The sequence below is a fragment of the Gopherus flavomarginatus genome, chromosome 18, assembly GCF_025201925.1.
Source record: "Gopherus flavomarginatus isolate rGopFla2 chromosome 18, rGopFla2.mat.asm, whole genome shotgun sequence".
Taxonomy (NCBI): Eukaryota; Metazoa; Chordata; order Testudines; family Testudinidae; genus Gopherus; species Gopherus flavomarginatus.
In genome coordinates, this window is record NC_066634.1 from 20214025 (window position 1) to 20234202 (window position 20178).

Here is a 20178-nt window from a genome sequence, read left to right on the forward strand (position 1 = left end):
CAGTCGGTCCGCACCATGGGGCTAGATGGAAGCTGGTGCCCCTAGACGGCCCTCGCCCGCTCCCCACAATGTGGCATGTTCGCTATAAACACCTGCCCCACGGAGGCCAAGCAGGGCTGTCGGCGGATGCCTCCTGGGGCTTGCTGGGGGGAGCCCTGGGGGGCCCAGATGGAGGGGGGGTCACACTGGAGGGGGCTGGAGCTCATGTGGGAGCAGCAAGGGGTGACACATGGGGTTAGTCAGAGGAGGCGGGTCCGGGGGCAGGAAAGCACCTTAAGCCAAAAGTTAAGCAGGTGGGGATTCGGGGGGCAAGCGGGGGTCAGATTGCAGCTGCCACCAGCACAAGTTGGCTTTAAACCAAACCCCAGCCTGAGCCCCAAAGGCGGAGCTGGGCAGGGCAGGCACAGAGCCAGGCACAAAGCAGGGCAGGGGGCACAGAGTTGGGCACAGAGCCGGGTGGGTGAGGAGCCAGGCAGGGGAAGGGCAGGTGAAGAGCCGGGCTGGGGGCAGGGAGGGTGAGGAGCTGGGCGGGCAAGCAGCCGGGCAGGGGCCGGGTGGGTGAGGTGCCGGGCGGGGGCAGGGCGGGCGAGGAGCCAGGTGGGGGAAGGGTGGGTGAGGTGTCAGGCGGGGGCAGGGCGGATGACGAGCCGGGCGGGGGCACGGTGGGTGAGGCGCCAGGCGGGCGAGGAGCCGGTTGAGGTGCAAGGTGGGGGCATGGCGGGCGAGGTGCCGGGCGGGGGCAGGGCGGGCGAGGAGCCAGGTGAGGGAAGGGTGGGTGAGGCGCCAGGCGGGGGCAGGGCGGGCGAGGAGACGAGTGGGGGAAGGGTGGGTGAGGTGCCAGGTGGGGGCACGGCGGGTGAGGCGCCAGGCGGGTGAGGAGCCGGTTGAGGTGCAAGGTGGGGGCATGGCGGGTGAGAAGCCGGGCGGGGGCAAGGTGGGTGAGGAGCCAGGTGAGGGAAGGGTGGGTGAGGCGCCAGGCGGGGGCAGGGCGGGCGAGGAGACGAGTGGGGGAAGGGTAGGTGAGGCGCCAGGCGGGGGCAGGGCGGGCGAGGAGACGAGTGGGGGAAGGGTGGGTGAGGTGCCAGGTGGGGGCACGGTGGGTGAGGCGCCAGGCGGGTGAGGAGCCGGTTGAGGTGCAAGGTGGGGGCATGGCGGGTGAGAAGCCGGGCGGGGGCAAGGTGGGTGAGGCGCCAGGCAGGGGCAGGGCGGGCGAGGAGACGAGTGGGGGAAGGGTGGGTGAGGCGCCAGGCAGGGGCAGGTCGGGTGAGGAGACGAGTGGGGGAAGGGTGGGTGAGGCGCCAGGCGGGGGCAGGGCGGGCGAGGAGACGAGTGGGGGAAGGGTGGGTGAGGAGCCAGGCAGGGGCAGGTCGGGTGAGGAGACGAGTGGGGGAAGGGTGGGTGAGGCGCCAGGCGGGGGCAGGGCGGGCGAGGAGCTGGGTGGGGGAAGGGTGGGTGAGGAGCCAGGCAGGGGCAGGTCGGGTGAGGCGCCAGGCGGGTGAGGAGCCGGTCGAGGTGCCAGGCGGGGGCAGGTTGGGTGAGGCACCAGGCAGGGGCAGGTCGGGTGAGGTGCCAGGCAGGTGAGGAGCTGGTTGAGGTGCCAGGCAGGGGCAGGTCGGGTGAGGTGCCAGGCGGGGGCAGGGCGGGTGAGGTGCCAGGCGGGGGCAGGTCGGGTGAGGCGCCAGGTGGGCAAGCAGCAGGGGCCGACGTACCCTAGAAAAGAGCAGCAAGTGGCGGTACAGAGGTACCACAAGCGGGTATTCACAGCGTCGCAGTGCCATGGTGCCGCCTTGCTGGATGGAGAAAGCAGAGATGCCCGATCAGCGGAGCCAGCAGGGGAGGGGGCGGGCACTGGGGCTGGACCCAGGCCAAACCTCCTCCCAGACCTGCCCGGCAGGGGGAAGGGGACTGGGCCCTGCTCTCCACCCCAGCCCTGGCACAAGCAGGCAGAGCTCCCCAAGCTACCCACAGATGTGAACCACATACACCCCCTGGGCATGGGGCCCTGAGTGGCACCGTTGGGTTGTAGCCTGGTGCCCAGCCCCGGTGCTAAGCCCCAGCTCCCCCCTCCAGACAGTGCCCCCAGGCCAGGCTTACATCAGTGGGGTGCTCCGTGCGGCACGGCCAGGGGGCAGCGCAGCCGGGGGGCTGCCCCACAGCAGCTGCAAGGAAAAGAGAGAGGTGGGACCGTGCATGGCCCGAGGAGGCCAGCCATGCAGGGATCACCCCCCCAGGGCAGACGGCCCCCACCACCCAGCCATGCAGGGGTCACCCCTCCTCCCCCAGGGCAGACGGGCCCCCACCACCCAGCTGTGCTCACTGCTCAGCCCCGGTGCCTGCCATGCAGAGCCATGGCCCCTGCCGAGCTTTGTGGGCACCAGAGCCCCTGCCCCAGCCATGCACAGACCCCTGTCCCGCAGGCAGGCTCAGCCCTAGGTGAACTGAGGCCCCCACCTGCGCGGGCACCAGGGGCGGCACCTCAGCTCCCCGGCTCAGGAACGGGTCGGTCTGGCCAGGCACGGGGGCTGGGTAAGGGCATCGGTCGGGAGTGTGGATGTAACCTGCCCCACGCGGGAACTTGGCTTCCCGGGCCGTGCCAGGGCTCTGGGGCCAATTCCTGGCTCACACTGCGGCTGCAGGGGGCAAAGCCCAGGCTAGCGCCGCGACAGACGGACGTCACCAGCCCGGAATGGTCCCTGCCCCCCTTCCCACCCAATTAATTACGGTCCTGCCCATGCCCGGTCCCTTCCGTCAGCCTGAAACCCCCAGCCCCCCATTCCAGGGGGATCCCCCAGTCGGATCAGAGATGCGGCCACCTCTGCGGAGGGACATGGCAGCCGTTTAACAGCCACACAAGGGCGGGCACAGGGGGCCTGCCACAGGCCAATTTCCCCTGGTACGGGGCTGGGGCAGGAGCAGGGGAACCGAGGGGAAAGGGGGGGGCAGGGGAGGAGAAAGAGGAGGGTGCAGAGGGGGGAGTGACACGGGGGTGGACAGGGAGAGGCCCTGAGGGGAGGAGGGAGAAGGGTCCCAGGGGGACAGGCCCCAGGCAGGGCCCGGAGGGGGGCAGAGCAGGGGGGGTAGGGAGTGGGTCAGTGGGGGCAAGGGGGTAGGGGGCCTGGGCAGGGCCTGGAGGGGGCAGAGGAGGTAGGGGGTGGGGCCGGGGTAATAGGGGCCAGGGCATGAGGAGGCCAGGGGGGTAAGGGGAGTAGGAGGCCCAGGGCAGGGCCTGGAGGGGACAGGGGAGAGAAGGAGGGCGGGGCTAGGGGCAGGCGGGGTAGGGGGCAGGGCTGGAGGGGGCAGAGGAAGTAGGGGGTGGGGCAGGGGTAATAGGGGCCAGGGCATGAGGGGGCCAGGGGGGTAAGGGGAGTAGGAGGCCCAGGGCAGGGCCCGGAGGGGGCAGGGGAGAGTAGGAGGGCGGGGCCGGGGGCAGGCGGGGGAGGGGGCAGGGCTGGAGGGGGCAGGGGGGCACTTGCCTTCCTCCCCGGGCCGTTTCATCCCCTCGATTTGCGCCTCCAATCGCTTGATCTGAGCTTCCAGTTCCAGGTTGCGGCTCTCGGCCTCCTGCAGGCGGCTGGGGGTGAGGGGGGGGCATCAGGGGAGCCGAGCCCCAGACCCAGCAAATCTGACCCCCCCCCACCCTCGTCACATGGGCACCACTGGCTGGCAGCGGGCGCTGCCACACACCTCAGGGGGGCAGCATTGGGGAAAAAACCCAGCAGCTCCAGGCCTCTGACCCCCCTGCCCATGCCCCCAGCTCCCCCAGACTCCCTGCCCCTCACCTGGCGAAGGTCTGGTTGGCCACCTTGACCATGCTCAGCTCCTGGCGCAGCCCCTCCCGCGTGTGCAGCTCCGACTCGAAGGCTGCCTGCAGCTCCAGGAAGGCGGCGAGATCCAGCTTCTGCCCGTCGGGCACCTTGCAGACCTGGCCGGGAGAGGGCGGCCGTGAGGGGGGCGAGCCTGGCCGGGCACCATGGGACCAGGGCACCCAGCCGGGCAGGACTGGCCCAGGGGCTAGATGTGTTTGGTCGCTCCCGGGTTCAGCTCCATCAGGGGCCATAACGCCCCCCCGCTGGCCCCCACCTCCTGCCCAGGCCTGGGCTAGCAGGGGCCTGCAGGTCAGGAGTGAGGGGCACGGGCAAGGCTGAGGGAAGCTCAGGGCTGGGCTCATGCCCCCGGCTCTCCCCATGGGTCCCCCCCCACACTGTCCAGGCCCCCGGTTCCCCCCCCCCAGCGTCCTTGCCCCCCGCCCCCACCACACATACTGCTCATAACATTTTTTTAAAAAAGCATCCTCATGATTTTAAAGCCAAGCTTGTGATTTCGGGGGGTTAGGGGGAGGGTGGCATCGCTGAGAAGTTAAGGATGATTATTTAGCATTTACATTACGAGAGGTTTGAGGGGAAACAATCAGGATCGGGACCCCTGTGTGCCGGGTGCAGCACGACACCTAGTGCCTTGTCTTGATCTTACAAACCCAGACACATGGAACGTCGGCTGGGTGGGGAGAATTCTATGTAACTCATGCAGGAGTTGATACACGTGTGACCTCAAATATTACCACCACCCCCCCCAAAAAAAAACAACAAAAAAACAAACCATCTCCCCAACAGCCCCACAGTCTGGAAAGCATTCGACCCTCATACTGTTGAAAAGACTCCCAGCAGAAAGAAGGATCCCAGCTTCTTAAACAATCCTCTAGCACAGGGGTTCTCAAACTGGGGGCCGGGACCCCTCAAGGGGTCATGAGGTTATTACATGGGGGGATCATGATCTGTCAACCCCAACCCTGCTTTGCCTCCAGCTTTTATAATGGTGTTAAATATATAAAAAGGTAGGTTTAATTGATAAGGGGGGGCGGGTCGCATGCAGAGACTTGCTGGGAGAATTGCTGGGTACAAAAGTTTGAGAACCACTGCTCTAGCAAGACAAAGAACCCCACGTCTCTAGACTCACAAAACACCCCCAAGAAACTGTAACAATCAATAAACCAAAGTGCTCCAGACGTCCCATTTTTCAACTACTTGAATAAAATCCACTTTAAAGAAGCATCATCTCGGTAAAACTCTTTCTATTTTTCTGACCAGAAGATCCTCCCCAGAAGGAGACGCACCATTCCCGGCGGCGCTGCAATACCAGCTCTATGCATGAGGCGGATGGAGCAACCCATCCCCCTGTTTCCAAAATCAATTCATGACACAGTCCTCACAGAAAGGACACGTCAGCGATTAAACTGACAAGAACAGATTTTAAAAATTGATTAAAGTTAATGTTTAAAATTAAATAGACACACGTTAAGAGGGAAGATACCGTCCAACTGGGGGCAGGCTTGAGTTCTGAGGGATGAGAGGCATCAGTTGCAAGGGTGAGGAAATACATAAATATCACATGGCCGGCATAGACCCAGATTGGGGGACAAAAGTTTTTAAAGCATCAGTAGATAAGTGGGCTCGGGGACGTCACCCACGGGATGTAGAAGGAGTCTGGTGTAGTGAATGTGTACATGGGTGGGGTGCAACCCTTGGTTGGTCAGGAAGGAAGTGGGTTATCTCCCTGGTCAGTGGTCTCAATTACTCAGTGTGGTATTGTCGGTGTCCTGTGAGTGTTCTGTATGAATGTGTCTGGACCACCGGATGGTGTCGGACACTATGAGCTCTCTCCTGAGCCGGGCAGAGCATCTAAGCTTGATTTTAGCTCGTAGAACCGAGAAACCATATTGAGCATCTGCAACTCTCAACCTCACTGTGACCAGGTCCCAGCCACGTAACAAACACCACAACTAGGTACGTCGAAGGGAGGCTCACTTCCCCGACATGACTCCAGTGGAAGGATTCAAAGCAAGACCCCTGAACATACAATTCTGTTTGAAGACAGAGAAGTCTTGCACACGCCTTCCTCTTGTTGGTTTCCCTGTACACTCCTAATCTGCATAACCCCACCCACAATCTCTCAGGGTTCACTCTTCCAGCAGAGAAAGCCTGTGCCCGCTCTACTGCAGCCCCCTGCTCTTTTCTGTGCCTTCCCAGGAACCAGGACCGGGTTTCCACTGGTGCCAATGCACAGGGCCCAGGCTCCAAAGGGACCCCAGCCTGGCCTGCTCTCAGGGCAGGGGGAGGGGAGCACCCCCACGACCCCAGCCCACACCCCCAGCCCCCTGCCCTGACTCCTGCACCCTCCCAGACCCTGCACCGCCAGCCTTGAGCCCCCTCCTGCACCCTAACTCCTGGCCAGACCCTGCACCCCCAGCCCTGAGCTGCCCCTCGCACCCTAACTCCTGGCCAGACCCTGCACCCCCAGCCCTGAGCCCCCTCCTGCACCCTAACTCCTGGCCAGACCCTGCACCCCCAGCCCTGAGCCCCCTCCAGCACCCTAACTCCTGGCCAGACCCTGCCCCCCAACCCCCAGCCTGATCCTGCACCCTAACTCCCTCCCAGACCCTGCATCCCAAGCCCTGAGCCCCTCCTGCACCCTAACTCCCTCCCAGACCCTGCATCCCAACCCCCGGCCTGATCCTGCACCCTAACCCTAAACCTCTAAATCCACCACTGTGGGGCACTAGCAGAGCTAGGTGGGGGCTGTGGGTTGGGACCCCACTGCAGGAAGTCAATTGGGCCCCCCAATGCAGCCACTTACCAGGTCTCCAGGGGGCAGGTTGGGGGTCTGGTCCTGCGGAGTGGGGCCCCGGTCACACTCCAGCTCCATGGCGATTTCCTGTCCCCTGTCCCCCGGCTCATTCTGTCTGAGAGGAGGGAGAATCTCATGGCCCCGCCTGGAGCCCCAGGGCCAGACCCAGCCCACAACCCCACTGCACCCCCCCACAGCTGGCCCCAGGCCCCAACCACACTGCACCCCCCCAGGGCTGGCCTCAGCCCCTAATCTCACTTTGCCCTCCACACAGCTGGCCCCAGGCCCCAACCACACTGCATCCCCCCCCCCACAGCTGGCCCCCCAGCACCCCCCAGCCCTATTAGAGCCAGCCCCAGACCTCAAACCCAATGCCCCCCACAACTGGCACCCCAGTACCCCCAGCCCTGCCAGGGCCAGCCCCAGTCCCTCCTCCATGCCTGCCAACTGCCCCCAGTCCTGCCTAGGTTACCCCCAACCAGTCCTCAGAAGGGCTCCCTTTGCCCCTTGCCCAAGGAAGGGGAACCCCCCATTTCTCCCCAGACCATGCCCAGCCCCTGACCAGGCTACCCGTGCACGGAGCCTGCGAGCTGGGCCGGGGGAGGCCCCATGCCCCCCTGCATACCCCAGAGGGGACAGGCCCCATGTCCCCCTCCTCTGTACCCCGAGCACCCCCTTACTTGAGGCTGGTGCTGGCGTAGGAGAAGCCCACGAAGGGCAGGTGCACGCCCAGCGGGGAGCTCTCCAGCACATCCGACAGCGTCTCCTGGGGGCGACACCGAGGGGGGCCCTGAACTGGGGGGGACACAGCTCTGCACCCACCCCCGGCAGGGCCTGCCCCATGTGCCCCACACAGCTCCAAACTGTGCTGGTCAACACAGCCCTGACACGGCCCTCCTCCCCACCGCCCCCGCCCACGATGGGCCGGTTGCGTTAGCCATGCAAGCAAAAGGCAGCCACGTGTGCAGGTGATTCCAGGCTCCATGTAGACATGTGAGAGGTGGGCGTGGGTTGGTTTGAGGGGCGGGCAGGGGATGGTTGGGGGGATGGCAGGAGGTAGATGGGAGGGGAGAGTGGGAGGTGGGAGGGGTGGTGGATGGGGGTATTATGTGTGGGCTGGGGGGGCAGGAGTGGATGGAGGCAGTAGGTGGGAGCTGGGGGACAGGGGTGGATGGGGGCAGTAGGTGGGGGCTGGGGGCAGGAGTGGATGGAGGCAGTAGGTGGGAGCTGGGGGACAGGGGTGGATGAGGGCGGTAGGTGGGGGCTGGGGGCAGGAGTGGATAGGGGCCAGTAGGTGGGGGCTGGGGAACAGGGGTGGATGGGGGGCAGTAGGTGGGGGCTGGGGGCAGGAGTGGATGGGGGGTGGTAGGTGGGGGCTGGGGGGGACAGGGATGGATGGGGCTGTAGGTGGGGGCTCGTTGAGAGGGGGTGGATGGGGGGTGGTAAGTGGGGGCTGGGGGCAGGAGTGGATAGGGTGGAAGGTCGGGGTTGGGGGACAGGGGTGGATGGGGGGCAGTAGGTGGGGGTTGGGGGGCTGGCAGGTGGTAGGTGGGGGCTGAGGGCAGGAGCGGATGGGGGCGGGCAGTAGGTGGGGGCGGGCGGCTGGCGGACGGTAGATGGGGGCAGGAGTGGATGGAGGCAGTAGGTGGGGACGGGGTGGATGGGGAGCGGTAGGTGGGGGCTGGGGGCAGGAGTGGATGGGGTGGAAGGTCGGGGTTGGGGGACAGGGGTGGATGGGTGGCAGTAGGTGGGGGCTGGGGGGCTGGCAGGTGGTAGGTGGGGGCTGAGGGCATGAGCAGATGAGGGCAGTAGGTGGGGACAGGGGGTGGATGGGGAGCGGTAGGTGGGGCTGGCGGGCGATAGGTGAGGGCTGGGAGCAGGAGTGGATGGGGGCGGTAGGTGGGGGCAGGGGGGCTGGCAGGCAGACAGGGAAGCTTTATGTTGGCAGTTGGGAAAGAGACTGGGGGGGGCGCTGAGAGTTCATGTTATTCCCCCACCCGGGGCAGGAGGCAAGGGCAGATCTCAGCCTGCAGCAGGGCAAGGAACCCCCGCTCCTAGGGGGCACCCAGGGTCTCTGCAGCTGCCCCCAGTTCCTGGCCTCAGTTAGTGCAGCCTCAGGGCTGCTCTAACTCGTGCTGTGCCCTCTCTGTGCCCCCCCATGGGCCCTGGGGGGCAGCGAATAGCCACAGCACAGGGCACTCTCGCCACACCCCAGGGGCTGGGAGCAGAACCCGTACGCCAGCTCCATGCCAGCCAGTGAGGGGATACTCGGGGGGCCCTTCCCCCCACTTTAGGGCCATTCTGCAGTGCCAGGGGGTCTGAGCTGGCCAGAGACGTGGTGATGCCAGACCATGGGCACGTCAGCAGGTGGCCCAGCCAGGGGGCACGCGGAGCCGGCCCCCGAGTGACCCTGGGGGCAGCCCAAGGTGAGAGGGGACGCAGCGGGTGGAGGGGGCAGCCATGCAGGGTGCTGACGGGGGGATCTGAGAAAGGAAAGGTCACCTACCCCGCCCCCGCTCACCATGTCCGTCAGGCAGTCATCCACCACGTCGAAGTTGGAGGTGTCGGTGGCGTTGGCAAACTCGGGGGCAAAAGGCGGGGTGAACGCCTGCAGCCCCTCCCAGTCCACGCCGGCGAAGAAGGGGTGCTCCCGGAAATCCCGCACCCCGTTCCGGCCCAGCCGCGTCTCCCGGGGGCAGAGCAGCCCTTCGATCAGGGCCCGGGCGTCGTCCGGCACCTCCGGCGTGGAAAGCGGGAAGCAGAAGTGCTCCTGAAAGGCGGGAGGCAGGGGGTCAGGGGAGCTGGTGGGGGAGACGCGGGGGCAGGGCCGGTGGGTGGACAGGGGGGAGAAATGGGGGTGCAAGGCACTGGGGCAGTGATGAGGGGCAGAGCACTGGAGGTGGAGAATGGGGGCGGGGTGTTGGGACAGAGATGGGCCAGGGCTGGGGTGGAGATGGGGACAGGGCTGGGACAGAGATGGGGGCAGGGCTGGGGCAGAGATGGGGGGTAGGGTACTGTGAGTGGAGATGGGGAACAGGACACTGGGGCAGTGATGGGGGGCAGGGCTTGGGTGGAGATGGGGGCAGGGCTGGACAGAGACGGGGGCCAGGGGACTGGGAGTGGAGACGGGGGGCAGGACATTGGGGCAGTGATGAGGGGCAGAGCACTGGGGGAGGAGATGGGAGGCAGGGAGCTGGGGCAGAGATGGGGGCAGGGCTGGGGTGGAGATGGGGGGCAGAGCACTGGGGCAGAGATGGGGGGCAGGGTTCTGTGGGGAGGCAAGGGGATGCCTGGCAGTGGGCAGGGACTAGAGGAGACTGTTCACTCCTCCTAAGGTCCCAGGTGCCGGTGCCACCTTCCTGCCCCACTGCCCCCGCCCCAACCTTGAAGTGGATGATCTTCCCATAGGTCTCAACAATGGAGTCGGCGAAGAACGGCGTGTGCCCAAAGAACATCTCGTAGGCAAAGACGCCCAGGGACCACCAGTCGCACTCGGTGCCGTACGAGTGGCTCCCATCTTCCACGGCCTGCAGGATCTCGGGGGACAGGTAATCGGGGGTCCCTACTGCCACCGACGAGCAGATCTGCCAGGGAGGGGGGAAGAGAGGATTCAGCATGTGGGGGGCACCATTTCAGACCCCCCCCTTGTCTTTGGTGCCACAAGGACCATGGCGTGGCAGGGTCCCTTTGCCCTCCCCACACCGTCTGCTCCCTGCATAGAGATGCAGAGCTGCTTCTGCTGACTCAGCCGAACTCCCGGACCAGCCGTGTCCTAGCTGCTCAGTCCAGGAGTGTGGCAGGGTGAGGCAGAGCGAACTAGAAGCAGGGAGCGTGGACAGGGAGCCCCCCCACCCCAGCCATGGCAGAGAGGGGTTTGCCAGTCGGCAGATCTCCGTCGGGAAGCTGCGTCGTTTGCCTCGGCGCTGTTGCCTGAGGCAGCCAGCATGGGGAAGGAAGGGGACACTGCACTCACCGTGCCATCCTCCCGGAGCTTGAGGCAGGAGCCGAAGTCCCCCAGGCGGATGTGCCCGCAGCGGTCGAGCAGGATGTTGTCGGGTTTGATGTCTCTGGAGGGGAGGTTGAGGGGGGTGGACGGAAAGAAACTGTTGGGGAGGGGCGTTAGGGAGTCGCCCCCTCACTCCCAGGTGACGTTCGCTTCCCCCAGCCCTGGCTCCCCCCTGGCAGCTTTGAGACAGGAAGTGGAGGACCATCCTGCCCCCCCCGCCCCAAGAAGCCATCGGGGATCCAGGCTGCCACGTAGCCGGGAGACCGGGAGAACATTCCAGCTCCTGCCAACAGTGTCCCGGGCGCGGGAATTCCGCCAATGGCACGTTCAGCAGCACGGCGCCCCCTAGTGCCAGGGTGGGGCACCACCGACCAAAGGCAGAGCGCCCCCTCCTATGCCTTCACCCCACTCCCTGCAGCACAGCGCCCCCTAATGCCAGGCTGGGGCACCACCGACCGAGGGGAGAGCGCCCCCTCCTATGCCTTCACCCCACTCCCTGCAGCACAGCGCCCCCTAATGCCAGGCTGGGGCACCACCGACCGAAGGCAGAGTGCCCCCTCCTATGCCTTCACCCCACTCCCTGCAGCACAGCGCCCCCTAGTGCCAGGCTGGGGCACCACTGACCGAGGGGAGAGCGCCCCCTCCTGTGCCTTCACCCCACTCCCTGCAGCACAGCGCCCCCTAATGCCAGGCTGGGGCACCACCGACCGAGGGGAGAGCGCCCCCTCCTATGCCTTCACCCCACTCCCTGCAGCACAGCGCCCCCTAATGCCAGGCTGGGGCACCACCGACCGAAGGCAGAGTGCCCCCTCCTATGCCTTCACCCCACTCCCTGCAGCACAGCGCCCCCTAGTGCCAGGCTGGGGCACCACTGACCGAGGGGAGAGCGCCCCCTCCTGTGCCTTCACCCCACTCCCGGCAGCACAGCGCCCCCTAGTGCCAGGCTGGGGCACCACCGACTGAGGGGAGAGCACCCCCTCCTGTGCCTTCACCCCACTCTCGGCAGCACAGCGCCCCCTAGTGCCAGGCTGGGGCACCACCGACTGAGGGGAGAGCGCCCCCTCCTGTGCCTTCACCCCACTCCCTGCAGCACAGCGCCCCCTAGTGCCAGGCTGGGGCACCACCGACCGAGGGGAGAGCGCCCCCTCCTGTGCCTTCACCCCACTCCCGGCAGCACAGCGCCCCCTAGTGCCAGGCTGGGGCACCACCGACTGAGGGGAGAGCGCCCCCTGCTGTGCCTTCACCCCACTCCCGGCAGCACAGCATCCCCTAGTGCCAGGCTGATGAGAGCGCCACCTCACTCCGCCCTCCTCCCCGCGGGTTCTGCCTGGAGGTTTCCTATCCCAGGCCAGGCTCATGTACCAAGGTTCCCGCAGGAAGCCAGGGGCCTGGACACTCCCCTTCAACCAGCGCTAACGCAGGGTCCTCCCCAGGCATCTCCAGGCTCCAGCTGGCCTTGGATCCGCCTGTCTGTCTGTCCGTCCACCCCGTCTGTCTGCCCATCCATTGCTCCATCCCCTCACTCTCCCCCCCTCCTCTGGGCCTTCCTCGGCCCTCGTGCCTGGCCCTGAACCTTCCCAGGCTTTGGCGGCTCATGTGATTTGGAGCCATGCCCGGCCGAGACGATTCTGAATCTAGGACAGCGTTTATGGCTGTTCTGGCTCAGGCAGGCGCGTCCAGGGGCAGACACAGCATCACGAGCTAGGGGGGTGGGCAGGGGACGGGTGGTTGTGAAAGCCAAGAAATCCGACCTCGTTTGGTAGCCTGGTACACTGCCTGGCTGGCCGGGACCCTGGGAACGAGAGGGTGTCTAGGAGCTCTGAGCTCCCACGTGCTCCGGCCTTGGGGCTGCAGGTTGGGGAACAAAGGGCTGAACTGATGCTCTGTTCTGACAATTAGCAGCCCCCCAGGGTAAGGGGTAGGGGGTGTCTTGCTGGAGAAAGAGGCCGGGGGAGGCAGGGGGTGTCTGGCTGGAGAAGGGAGCTAGGGGGATGCAGGAGTTGTCTCGCTGGAGAAGGGGGCCAGGGGGAGGCAGGAGTTGTCTGGCTGGAGAAGGGGGCCAGGGGAGGCAGGGGGTTTCTCGCTGGAGAAGGGGGCCAGAGGGAGGCAGGAGTTCTCTGGCTGGAGAAGAGGGTCGGGGGAGGCAGGAGTTGTCTGGCTGGAGAAGGGGGCCAGGGGAGGCAGGGGATGTCTGGCTGGAGAAGGGGGCTAGGGGGAGGCAGGGGTTGTCTGGCTGGAGAAAGAGGCCGGGGGAGGCAGGGGGTTTCTGGCTGGAGAAGGGAGCCAGGGGGAGGCAGGGGTTGTCTGGCTGGAGAAGGGGGTCGGGGGAGGCAGGAGTTGTCTGGCTGGAGAAAGGGGCCAGGGGGAGGCAGGGGTTGTCTGGCTGGAGAAGGGGGTCGGGGGAGGCAGGGGGTGTCTGGCTGGAGAAGGGGGCCGGGGGAAGCAGGGGGTGTCTGGCTGGAGAAGGGGGCCGGCAGGGGGGTGTCTGGCTGGAGAAAGGGGCTGGGGGAGACGGGGGTGTCTGGCTGGGGCCAGGGGGTTGGAAGGAAGCAGGGGTGTCTAGCTGGAGAAGGGAGCTGGGGGGCAACAGGGGTGTCTTGTTGGGGCCAGGGGACCGGAGGGAAGCAGGGGGTGTCTGGCTGGAGAAGGGGGGTGGCAGGGGGTGTCTGGCTGGAGAAAGGGGCTGGGGGAGATGGGGGTATCTGGCTGGGGCCGGGGGGTTGGAAGGAAGCAGGGGTGTCTAGCTGGAGAAGGGAGCTGGGGGGCAACAGGGCGTGTCTTGCTGGGGCCAGGGGGCTGGAGGGAAGCAGGGGGGGTGGCTGGAGAAGCAGGGTGGCAGGGGGTGTCTGGCTGGAGAAGGGGGCTGGGGCTCTGTCTGCCTGATGCTCTAGGTGCCCGGCCCCTGGCCAGACCCCTGGATCTCACCACAGGTCAGTCCCAGCTGAGATCAAGTGGCTGCACTCTGCTGCCCTCCCCCCCAGTGCCGGCTGCCCCCTCTGCTCGCAGTGCCCCGCCCTGCCCCGGGGGGCGCCCTACCTGTGCACATAGCCCAGGCGGTGGATGGAGTCGATGGCCATCACCATCTCGGCCAGGTAGAAACGGGCCATGTCCAGGGGGATGCGGTCCCCGAATTTGCTCAGCAGCGTCAGGAGGTCGCCCCCCACGTAATACTCCATCACCAGGTACTGCGGGAGCGGAGACATGGCGTGACAGCGCCCCCGACAGGCCACCTTCCAGGGCAACCCCCACGTGGGCCAGAGCAGCAGGGGAGAGACTGTGCTGGCAGCATGGGAGGCTCCTGCCCTTGGGATGACCAGCACCTGCTGTGTTAGCTACACTAGACCGCCCTCCCCTCCTAGAGTTGCGGAGAGAACCCAGGAGTCCTGGCTCCCAGCACCCCTGTTCTAACCATTGGACTCCACAGCCCTCCCTGAGCTGGGGAGAGAAACCAGGAGTCCTGGCTCCCACCCCCCCTGCCCCGGCCCAGCTGTAATCTCACAGTTGGTGGTGAGAGGTCCGGAAGATGTCTCCTTCATAACATCCCACGGTCTCCATTCTGTCCCCTATAGACATGTCAGGCTATACGGTCTATAGGGCCCAGAGTGGCTGTCCCCTAGTGTGTGTCCCTGTATTGAAATCTCAGGCTGTAGGGTCCATAGAGATCACAGGCCAGGTCCCTATACGGTCTGGAGTGGCTGTTCCCCAGCGTGGCCCCTATGGAGATCCCAAGCTCTCAGATCTATAGGGCTTGTAGTGGCCCATCCCTAGGCAGATGGTCTGTGAAGGGGGCAGGGCGGGAAGTGCTGGCGATGTGCCCCCTGCCACCCCTGTGCCCCCTGCCCCCCACCCGCAGTGCCCGGCGCCGGGTGCTCACCAGGTAGTTCTCGTCCTGGAAGGCGAAGTGCAGCTGGGTGATCCAGCGCTTGTCTCCGTTCACCAGCACGTCCCGCTCCTCGCGGAAACAGGACACCTGCCCCCACGGGAGAGATGCTGAGCCCGGCTGGGTGGGGAGGGGGCCACCAGGGGACAGGGGGTGAGAGAGGTCAGCCAGGCTGGGGGAGGGTCTGGGCCTCACAACAGGGCCCCCAATTCCTTGGGACCCCACAGCGTGGCAAGGGGCAGTGGGGCGGGGATAACGGAGCTGGGGAGATGGGCACCGAGTCCTGCCATGGGCAGGAGGTGGGTGGGTTGAAGAGATGGGGCAATGCCATGGGAAGAGGTGGGCAGCGAGAGGCTCGGGCCAGCATCACAGGGGGTGTATGTGTTGCTAGTTGGGGCGATGCCTTGGAGGACGAGGGTGGCTAGAAGGGGCCATGCCATGGCAGGAAGGAGGTGGGAGAGGGGGCAGTGCCAAGGGGGTGGGCAGATCGGGCACTTCTACAGCGGGTGGAGATACAGGGCTCTGACAGGGCAGGATCCCGCAGCGATTGTACCAGGGCCAAACACTGCTCCTACTGGAGATTGCCCTGGTCGTGGCGATGGGATACAGGGGCAATGCCAGAGGGGGCAGAGCAGAGCAGATGGGGCAGTTCAGAGGCTCTTACCCTGCAGGCCCAGACACAGGGCAGGCCCCGGGGCGGGGGAGGGCAGAGGATCCTGGACACAGTGAGGGTGGGAGTTATTGCTGGGGGGGGCAGACAGATGAAGACACTGTCCAGAAGGAATTAGCAATAGGACATGCCATGGGTGGGGAATGACAGCTGGGTCATGCTGTGGGGCAGGGATGGGGCTGCCATGGGTGGGGAATGACAGCTGGGTCATGCTGTGGGGCAGGGATGGGGCTGCCATGGGTGGGAGATGACAACTGGGCCATGCTGTGGTGGGGGGCAGAGATGGGGCACACCATGGGTGGTGTGTGGCAGCTGAGCTGTGGCAGGGGTGGGCACAGACAGGGCATACCAGGGGTGGGGGTGGCAGCTGGGCCGTGCCATGGTGGGGGCAGGAATGGGACTTGCCATGGGTGGGTGTGGGTGTCTGAGCCATGCCTTGTGGGGCAGGTAGGGGCAGTGGTAACATTCCAACCCAGTGGGAACCAGGGAGAGGCACTGTAAAGGGGGCATCCGGACCTTCAGGGAAGCCCAAGGCCTGTTTGGGATCAGCCCCTGGCACCCAGCGCCCCCCAGCACCTCGCACCTCCGACTCACCTCGCCCCGCTTCAGCATGTCCCACTTGTTCATGATCTTCATGGCGTACACCTGCGACGTCCTCTTCATCTTCACCACCGCCACCTGTCAGGGGGGGACATGGCCCGTGGCTGGCACAGAGACACCCCAGCGGGAGGGGGCAGGCTGGCTGTCTCAGTGCAGCTCCCAGCAGGAACAGAGCCCACCCTACTCCAGCGCCAGCATCCACAGCCTCAGATGGGCTGGTCACAGAGCCGGAATAATGCCCCTCTAAGAATCCAGGGTAGGGTGGGGGTGCAGTGGGGGGTGGGGAGCAGGGGTTGGGGGCTGCAGTGCCACCTCCCTGGGGGCAGGGAGTGAGCAGGTCAGAACCTGCCAGCTCTGGGGGGAAGGTTGTGAAGTGGATCACTGGTGGGAGACGGGACTCCCCCTTTCCAATCGGCCAGAGAGGCACTGACCACCCCACGCTGCCCAAGCTGTAGGGCAGAGACCTGACACCGCTGGGTTCTGCAGTACTGGGTCCCTCTCCAACCCAGCACACCCGGGGATTGAACCCGCATCCTTAGCGGGAAGGACCCGCCCTGATGTCGTGGCCAGACCTTCCTCCCTGGATTGGGCAGGCCAATGGGCCAGCTAGCCCAGTATCCTGACCCTGAAAGTGGCCACTGCCACATGCCGGGGAATGACCAGAACAGGGCAATTACCGAATGATCCATCCCATCATCCAGTCCCAGCACCTGGCAGTCAGTGGCTTAGGGACACCTGAAGCATGGGGCGACGTCCCTGCCCATTTTGGCTAATTGATAGGCCTATCCTCCAGGAACGTCTCGCATTCCTCTGAACCCACTAGTACTTTTGACTTTCACAATATCCCCCAGCAGTGAGTTCCACAGGTTGACTGTACGGTGAGTGAATTACTCTTTCCTTTTGCGTATTACTGACAGTTAGAGCTGGACAAACTTTTCCACCCCGAATCATTTTTTCTATGAAATAATGCAGATTGGACAACCCCAGGACACACTGTGCATTTGTGTCACCGAAGAGTTTCAGGGGGCGGGGCGGGGTGGGGCGGAGCAGGGGCGGGAGGATACACAAAACCAAAAATTCCAGGAAAAAAAGGGAATCAAAAGGTTTCCTTCCATCATTTCCAAGACCAAGCGTTTCCCTCAGAAGCGACTTTATGTGCCCCCTTCTCCTTTTCTTTCATTTCAGTTTTTAAACTTCAAAAAAGCTCTGAAAAAACCAAAACATTTTCTTCGGCCCAGGATGATATTTTTTTTTTAACTTTGCAAGTCACCAAAAATTGCATTTTTGGATTGATACGAAACCATTTTTTCTGGCTCCTTGGGGCTGGCCAGCGAATGGCCAACGGCAGCTCTCCTGCAGCTGCCTGGGGCAGCCCTCTGCACCCCAGCGGGGGCTCGCAGCGGGGGGCTCGGGGCAGGGGCTGTGTTGACGCAGCTGGACACATGGCAGCTGTGACTCCTCGCCCCATGCACATGGTCAGCGCTGGGATCCCGGGGGGACCCGGCTGCCTGGCATGCCGGCTGCCCTGCGGCCGCCCCAGCTGCTGGCCTGGCTTCCCGGCACATGGCCCCTTCTCACCTCGCTGAATGCGCCGCGCCCGATCACCTTCAGGATCTCAAAGTCGTCTCGCTGCAGCTGCAGCTCCTTGAGCCGGGCGGTCACTGGTTCGGCTGGAGGGGGACAGGAGGGACGCGGGTCAATAAAGCTATCGGGGGGGTGTCAAGGAGTGTGGGGGAGTCGGGCCCTGCACCCCCCACTTCCTGGGATTCACCGGGACTCTCAGCCAGCCAGTAAAACACAGTTTATTAGATGACAGGAACACAGTCCCCAGCAGGACACCCCAGCCAGGTCCCTCGGGGGGCAAAGATCTCACACCCAGACTTGGGGTTCCTGCCTCTGCCCAGCCAGCCCAAAACTGAAACCAAACCCCCTCCAGCAGGCTCACCCCCCTTCTCTCCCCCCTCCCTTTGTCCAGTTTCCCCAGCAAAGGCGTCACCTCGCCCCCCCCCCGCCCCCCGGCTCAGGTGACAGGCTCTGGTACCATCCCTCACCCAAAGTCACCCCCTGCTCTCACATCCCCCATGCAGACAGTGCCAGTAAAACCAAATGACACTCCCAGGTCAACCCGCCCCTCCACTACTGCGGCTCGGGGGTCACACCGCCAGGAAGCCATTGGCCCCCCTGCACCCCCCCTCACCCGCCTCCCACAGCCCTCGGTTCTCCACACCCCCATCCCCCCACAGCCAGCCCCATGCACTCCCTCACCCACCCCCCACAGGCATCAGTTCTCCACACCCTCATCCCCCCCACAGCCAGCCCTGTGCACCCCCTCACCCGCCCCCTACAGACATCGTTTCTCCACACTCCCATCTCCCCCACTGCCAGCCCTGTGCACCCCCTCACCCGCCCCCCACAGACATCGTTTCTCCACACCCAATCCCCCCCACTGCCAGCCCTGTGCACCCCCTCACCCGCCCCCCACATGCATCATTTCTCCACACCCAATCCCCCCCACTGCCAGCCCTGTGCACCCTCTCACCCGCCCCCCACAGACATCGTTTCTCCACACCCAATCCCCCCCACTGCCAGCCCTGTGCACCCCCTCACCTGCCCCCCACAAACATCGTTTCTCCACACCCAATCCCCCCCACTGCCAGCCCTGTGCACTCCCTCACTCGCCCCCCACAGAAATCGTTTCTCCACACCCAATCTCCCCCACTGCCAGCCCTGTGCACCCCCTCATCCGCCCCCCCACAGACATCGTTTCTCCACACTCCCATCTCCCCCACTGCCAGCCCTTTGCACCCCCTCACCCGCCCCCCACAGACATCGTTTCTCTACACTCCCATCTCCCCCACTGCCAGCCCTGTGCACCCCCTCACCCGCCCCCCACAGACATCGTTTCTCTACACTCCCATCTCCCCCACTGCCAGCCCTGTGCACCCCCTCACCCGCCCCCCACAGACATCGTTTCTCCACACCCAATCCCCCCCACTGCCAGCCCTGTGCACCCCCTCACTCGCCCCCCACAGTCATTGTTTCTCCACACCGCCATCCCCCCCACAGCCAGCCCCGTGCACTCCCGTCACCCGCCCCCCACAGCCCTCGGTTCTCCACACCCTCATCCCCCCCACAGCCAACCCCGTGCAGCCCCCTCACCTGCCCCCCCACGGCCTTTGGGCCTGCACCTCCCCACCCCCCCCACAGCCAAGCCTGTGCATCCCCCTCACCCGCCCCCCACAGCCATCAGTCCTGCACACCCCCACCCACAGCCCTGTTCCCCCTCACCCGCCCCCAACAACCCACGGTCCTGCACCTCCCCATCCCCCCACCCCCAGCCCTGTGCTTCCCCCTCACCCACCCCCCACAGCCATCGGTTCTGCACCTCCCCATTCCCCACACAGCCCTCATCCCCCCCCCCACTGCCAGCCCAGTGGGGGAGGGTAGAATGGGGCCCTGGCAGTCCCAGGAATCCCCCACCCATGCGCACCCCTTCTGGGGCTGGTCCCCCCCGAGGTTCCCCTCTCAGGCCCCTCAGTCTCCGGCGGCTGATTGCTTGGTACTGAACGCAGGCCGGGCTTGGGTGCTGTGGGGTAAAGTCTTTCGCATGCTCCTCTCTCAGCGCCAGCCCCAGCCTTCTCAATACCCGCCTGCATTGAGTGCTTTCCTTTCTCCGGGGTCTCCTGCCCTGCCAGAGCCCCACGCGCTCCGGACAAATTCAACCGCCATGCAGCCACCTCTGGGGCGGGGCGCAGCAGCTGTGTTAAACGCTCACACTGCGACGCTGTGCAGCAGTTTAGCACAAGGCGTGACGGAGAAGCCGGCACAACCCTGAGAATGTGTCAAGTCTCAGCAACAAAAAAAAAAGTGGGTTTCTTAGCCCGACTAGCTAGCGCCACGTGAAATCCTAGGGGAGGCAAAGCAAAGGTAGTTTTTACCTGGAAAGCAGCCCTGTCCCTTCCATCCAGTACGGCCTCTGCTGGCTGCCTCCAGGGAAAAGCCACAGCACGGGTCTATCCCAGCACGAGCTGGACACGCCACTAGGGCTCTGCGTGCGCACTTGGGGGTGAAATCCGGGCTGCCGGGGCAGGGGTAGCACCATGGGCCGCGGTGCCATCTAGGCGCGATGCAGACAGCCCCCAGGCCCAGGGCAGCGGGACTCCAAAGTGCATCGGCTGCTGGTCCAAGGCCCTAGCCGGCAATTCCTATCCACACACCATTCCCCGGCCGTTCTGCTGCAGGAGGGGTTCCCAGTCATTTTTCACCAGGGTCAGTGACACCACCAGGGGCCTGGGGCCCAGGCAGCCAGAGACAACAGGCGGTTTTGCCCCACGTTCACTAACACCCTAGTGCGGACAAGGCAGTTTGGTTCACACACATTAGCCAGCAGTGGGAAACACG

General features: G+C 65.0%; 1 protein-coding gene and 1 pseudogene across 5 annotated transcripts in view; both read right to left on the reverse strand.

The window, feature by feature from the left end:
• Positions 1–20178, reverse strand: part of DMPK (DM1 protein kinase) — a 38205-nt gene that overhangs the window by 289 nt on the left and 17738 nt on the right. Inside the window, exons 2-12 of one of the 5 annotated variants that reach the window (XM_050928080.1) lie at positions 17356–17447; positions 15772–15855; positions 14502–14597; positions 13664–13812; positions 10595–10688; positions 10005–10205; positions 9128–9391; positions 7302–7387; positions 6631–6736; positions 3780–3922; positions 3474–3561 (exon numbers count right to left, since the gene is read on the reverse strand). In XM_050928080.1, the coding sequence (XP_050784037.1) occupies positions 3492–3561; positions 3780–3922; positions 6631–6736; positions 7302–7387; positions 9128–9391; positions 10005–10205; positions 10595–10688; positions 13664–13812; positions 14502–14597; positions 15772–15855; positions 17356–17447 (1385 nt within the window). In that variant the 3' untranslated portion in view covers positions 3474–3491. Of the gene's footprint in view, positions 1–3473; positions 3572–3779; positions 3923–6630; positions 6737–7301; positions 7388–9127; positions 9392–10004; positions 10206–10594; positions 10689–13663; positions 13813–14501; positions 14598–15771; positions 15856–17355; positions 17448–20178 lie in introns of those variants that run through there. The other 4 variants (XM_050928079.1, XM_050928078.1, XM_050928081.1 and 1 more) reach the window with 4 other exon arrangements.
• Positions 5100–5280, reverse strand: LOC127037205 (uncharacterized; annotated as a pseudogene).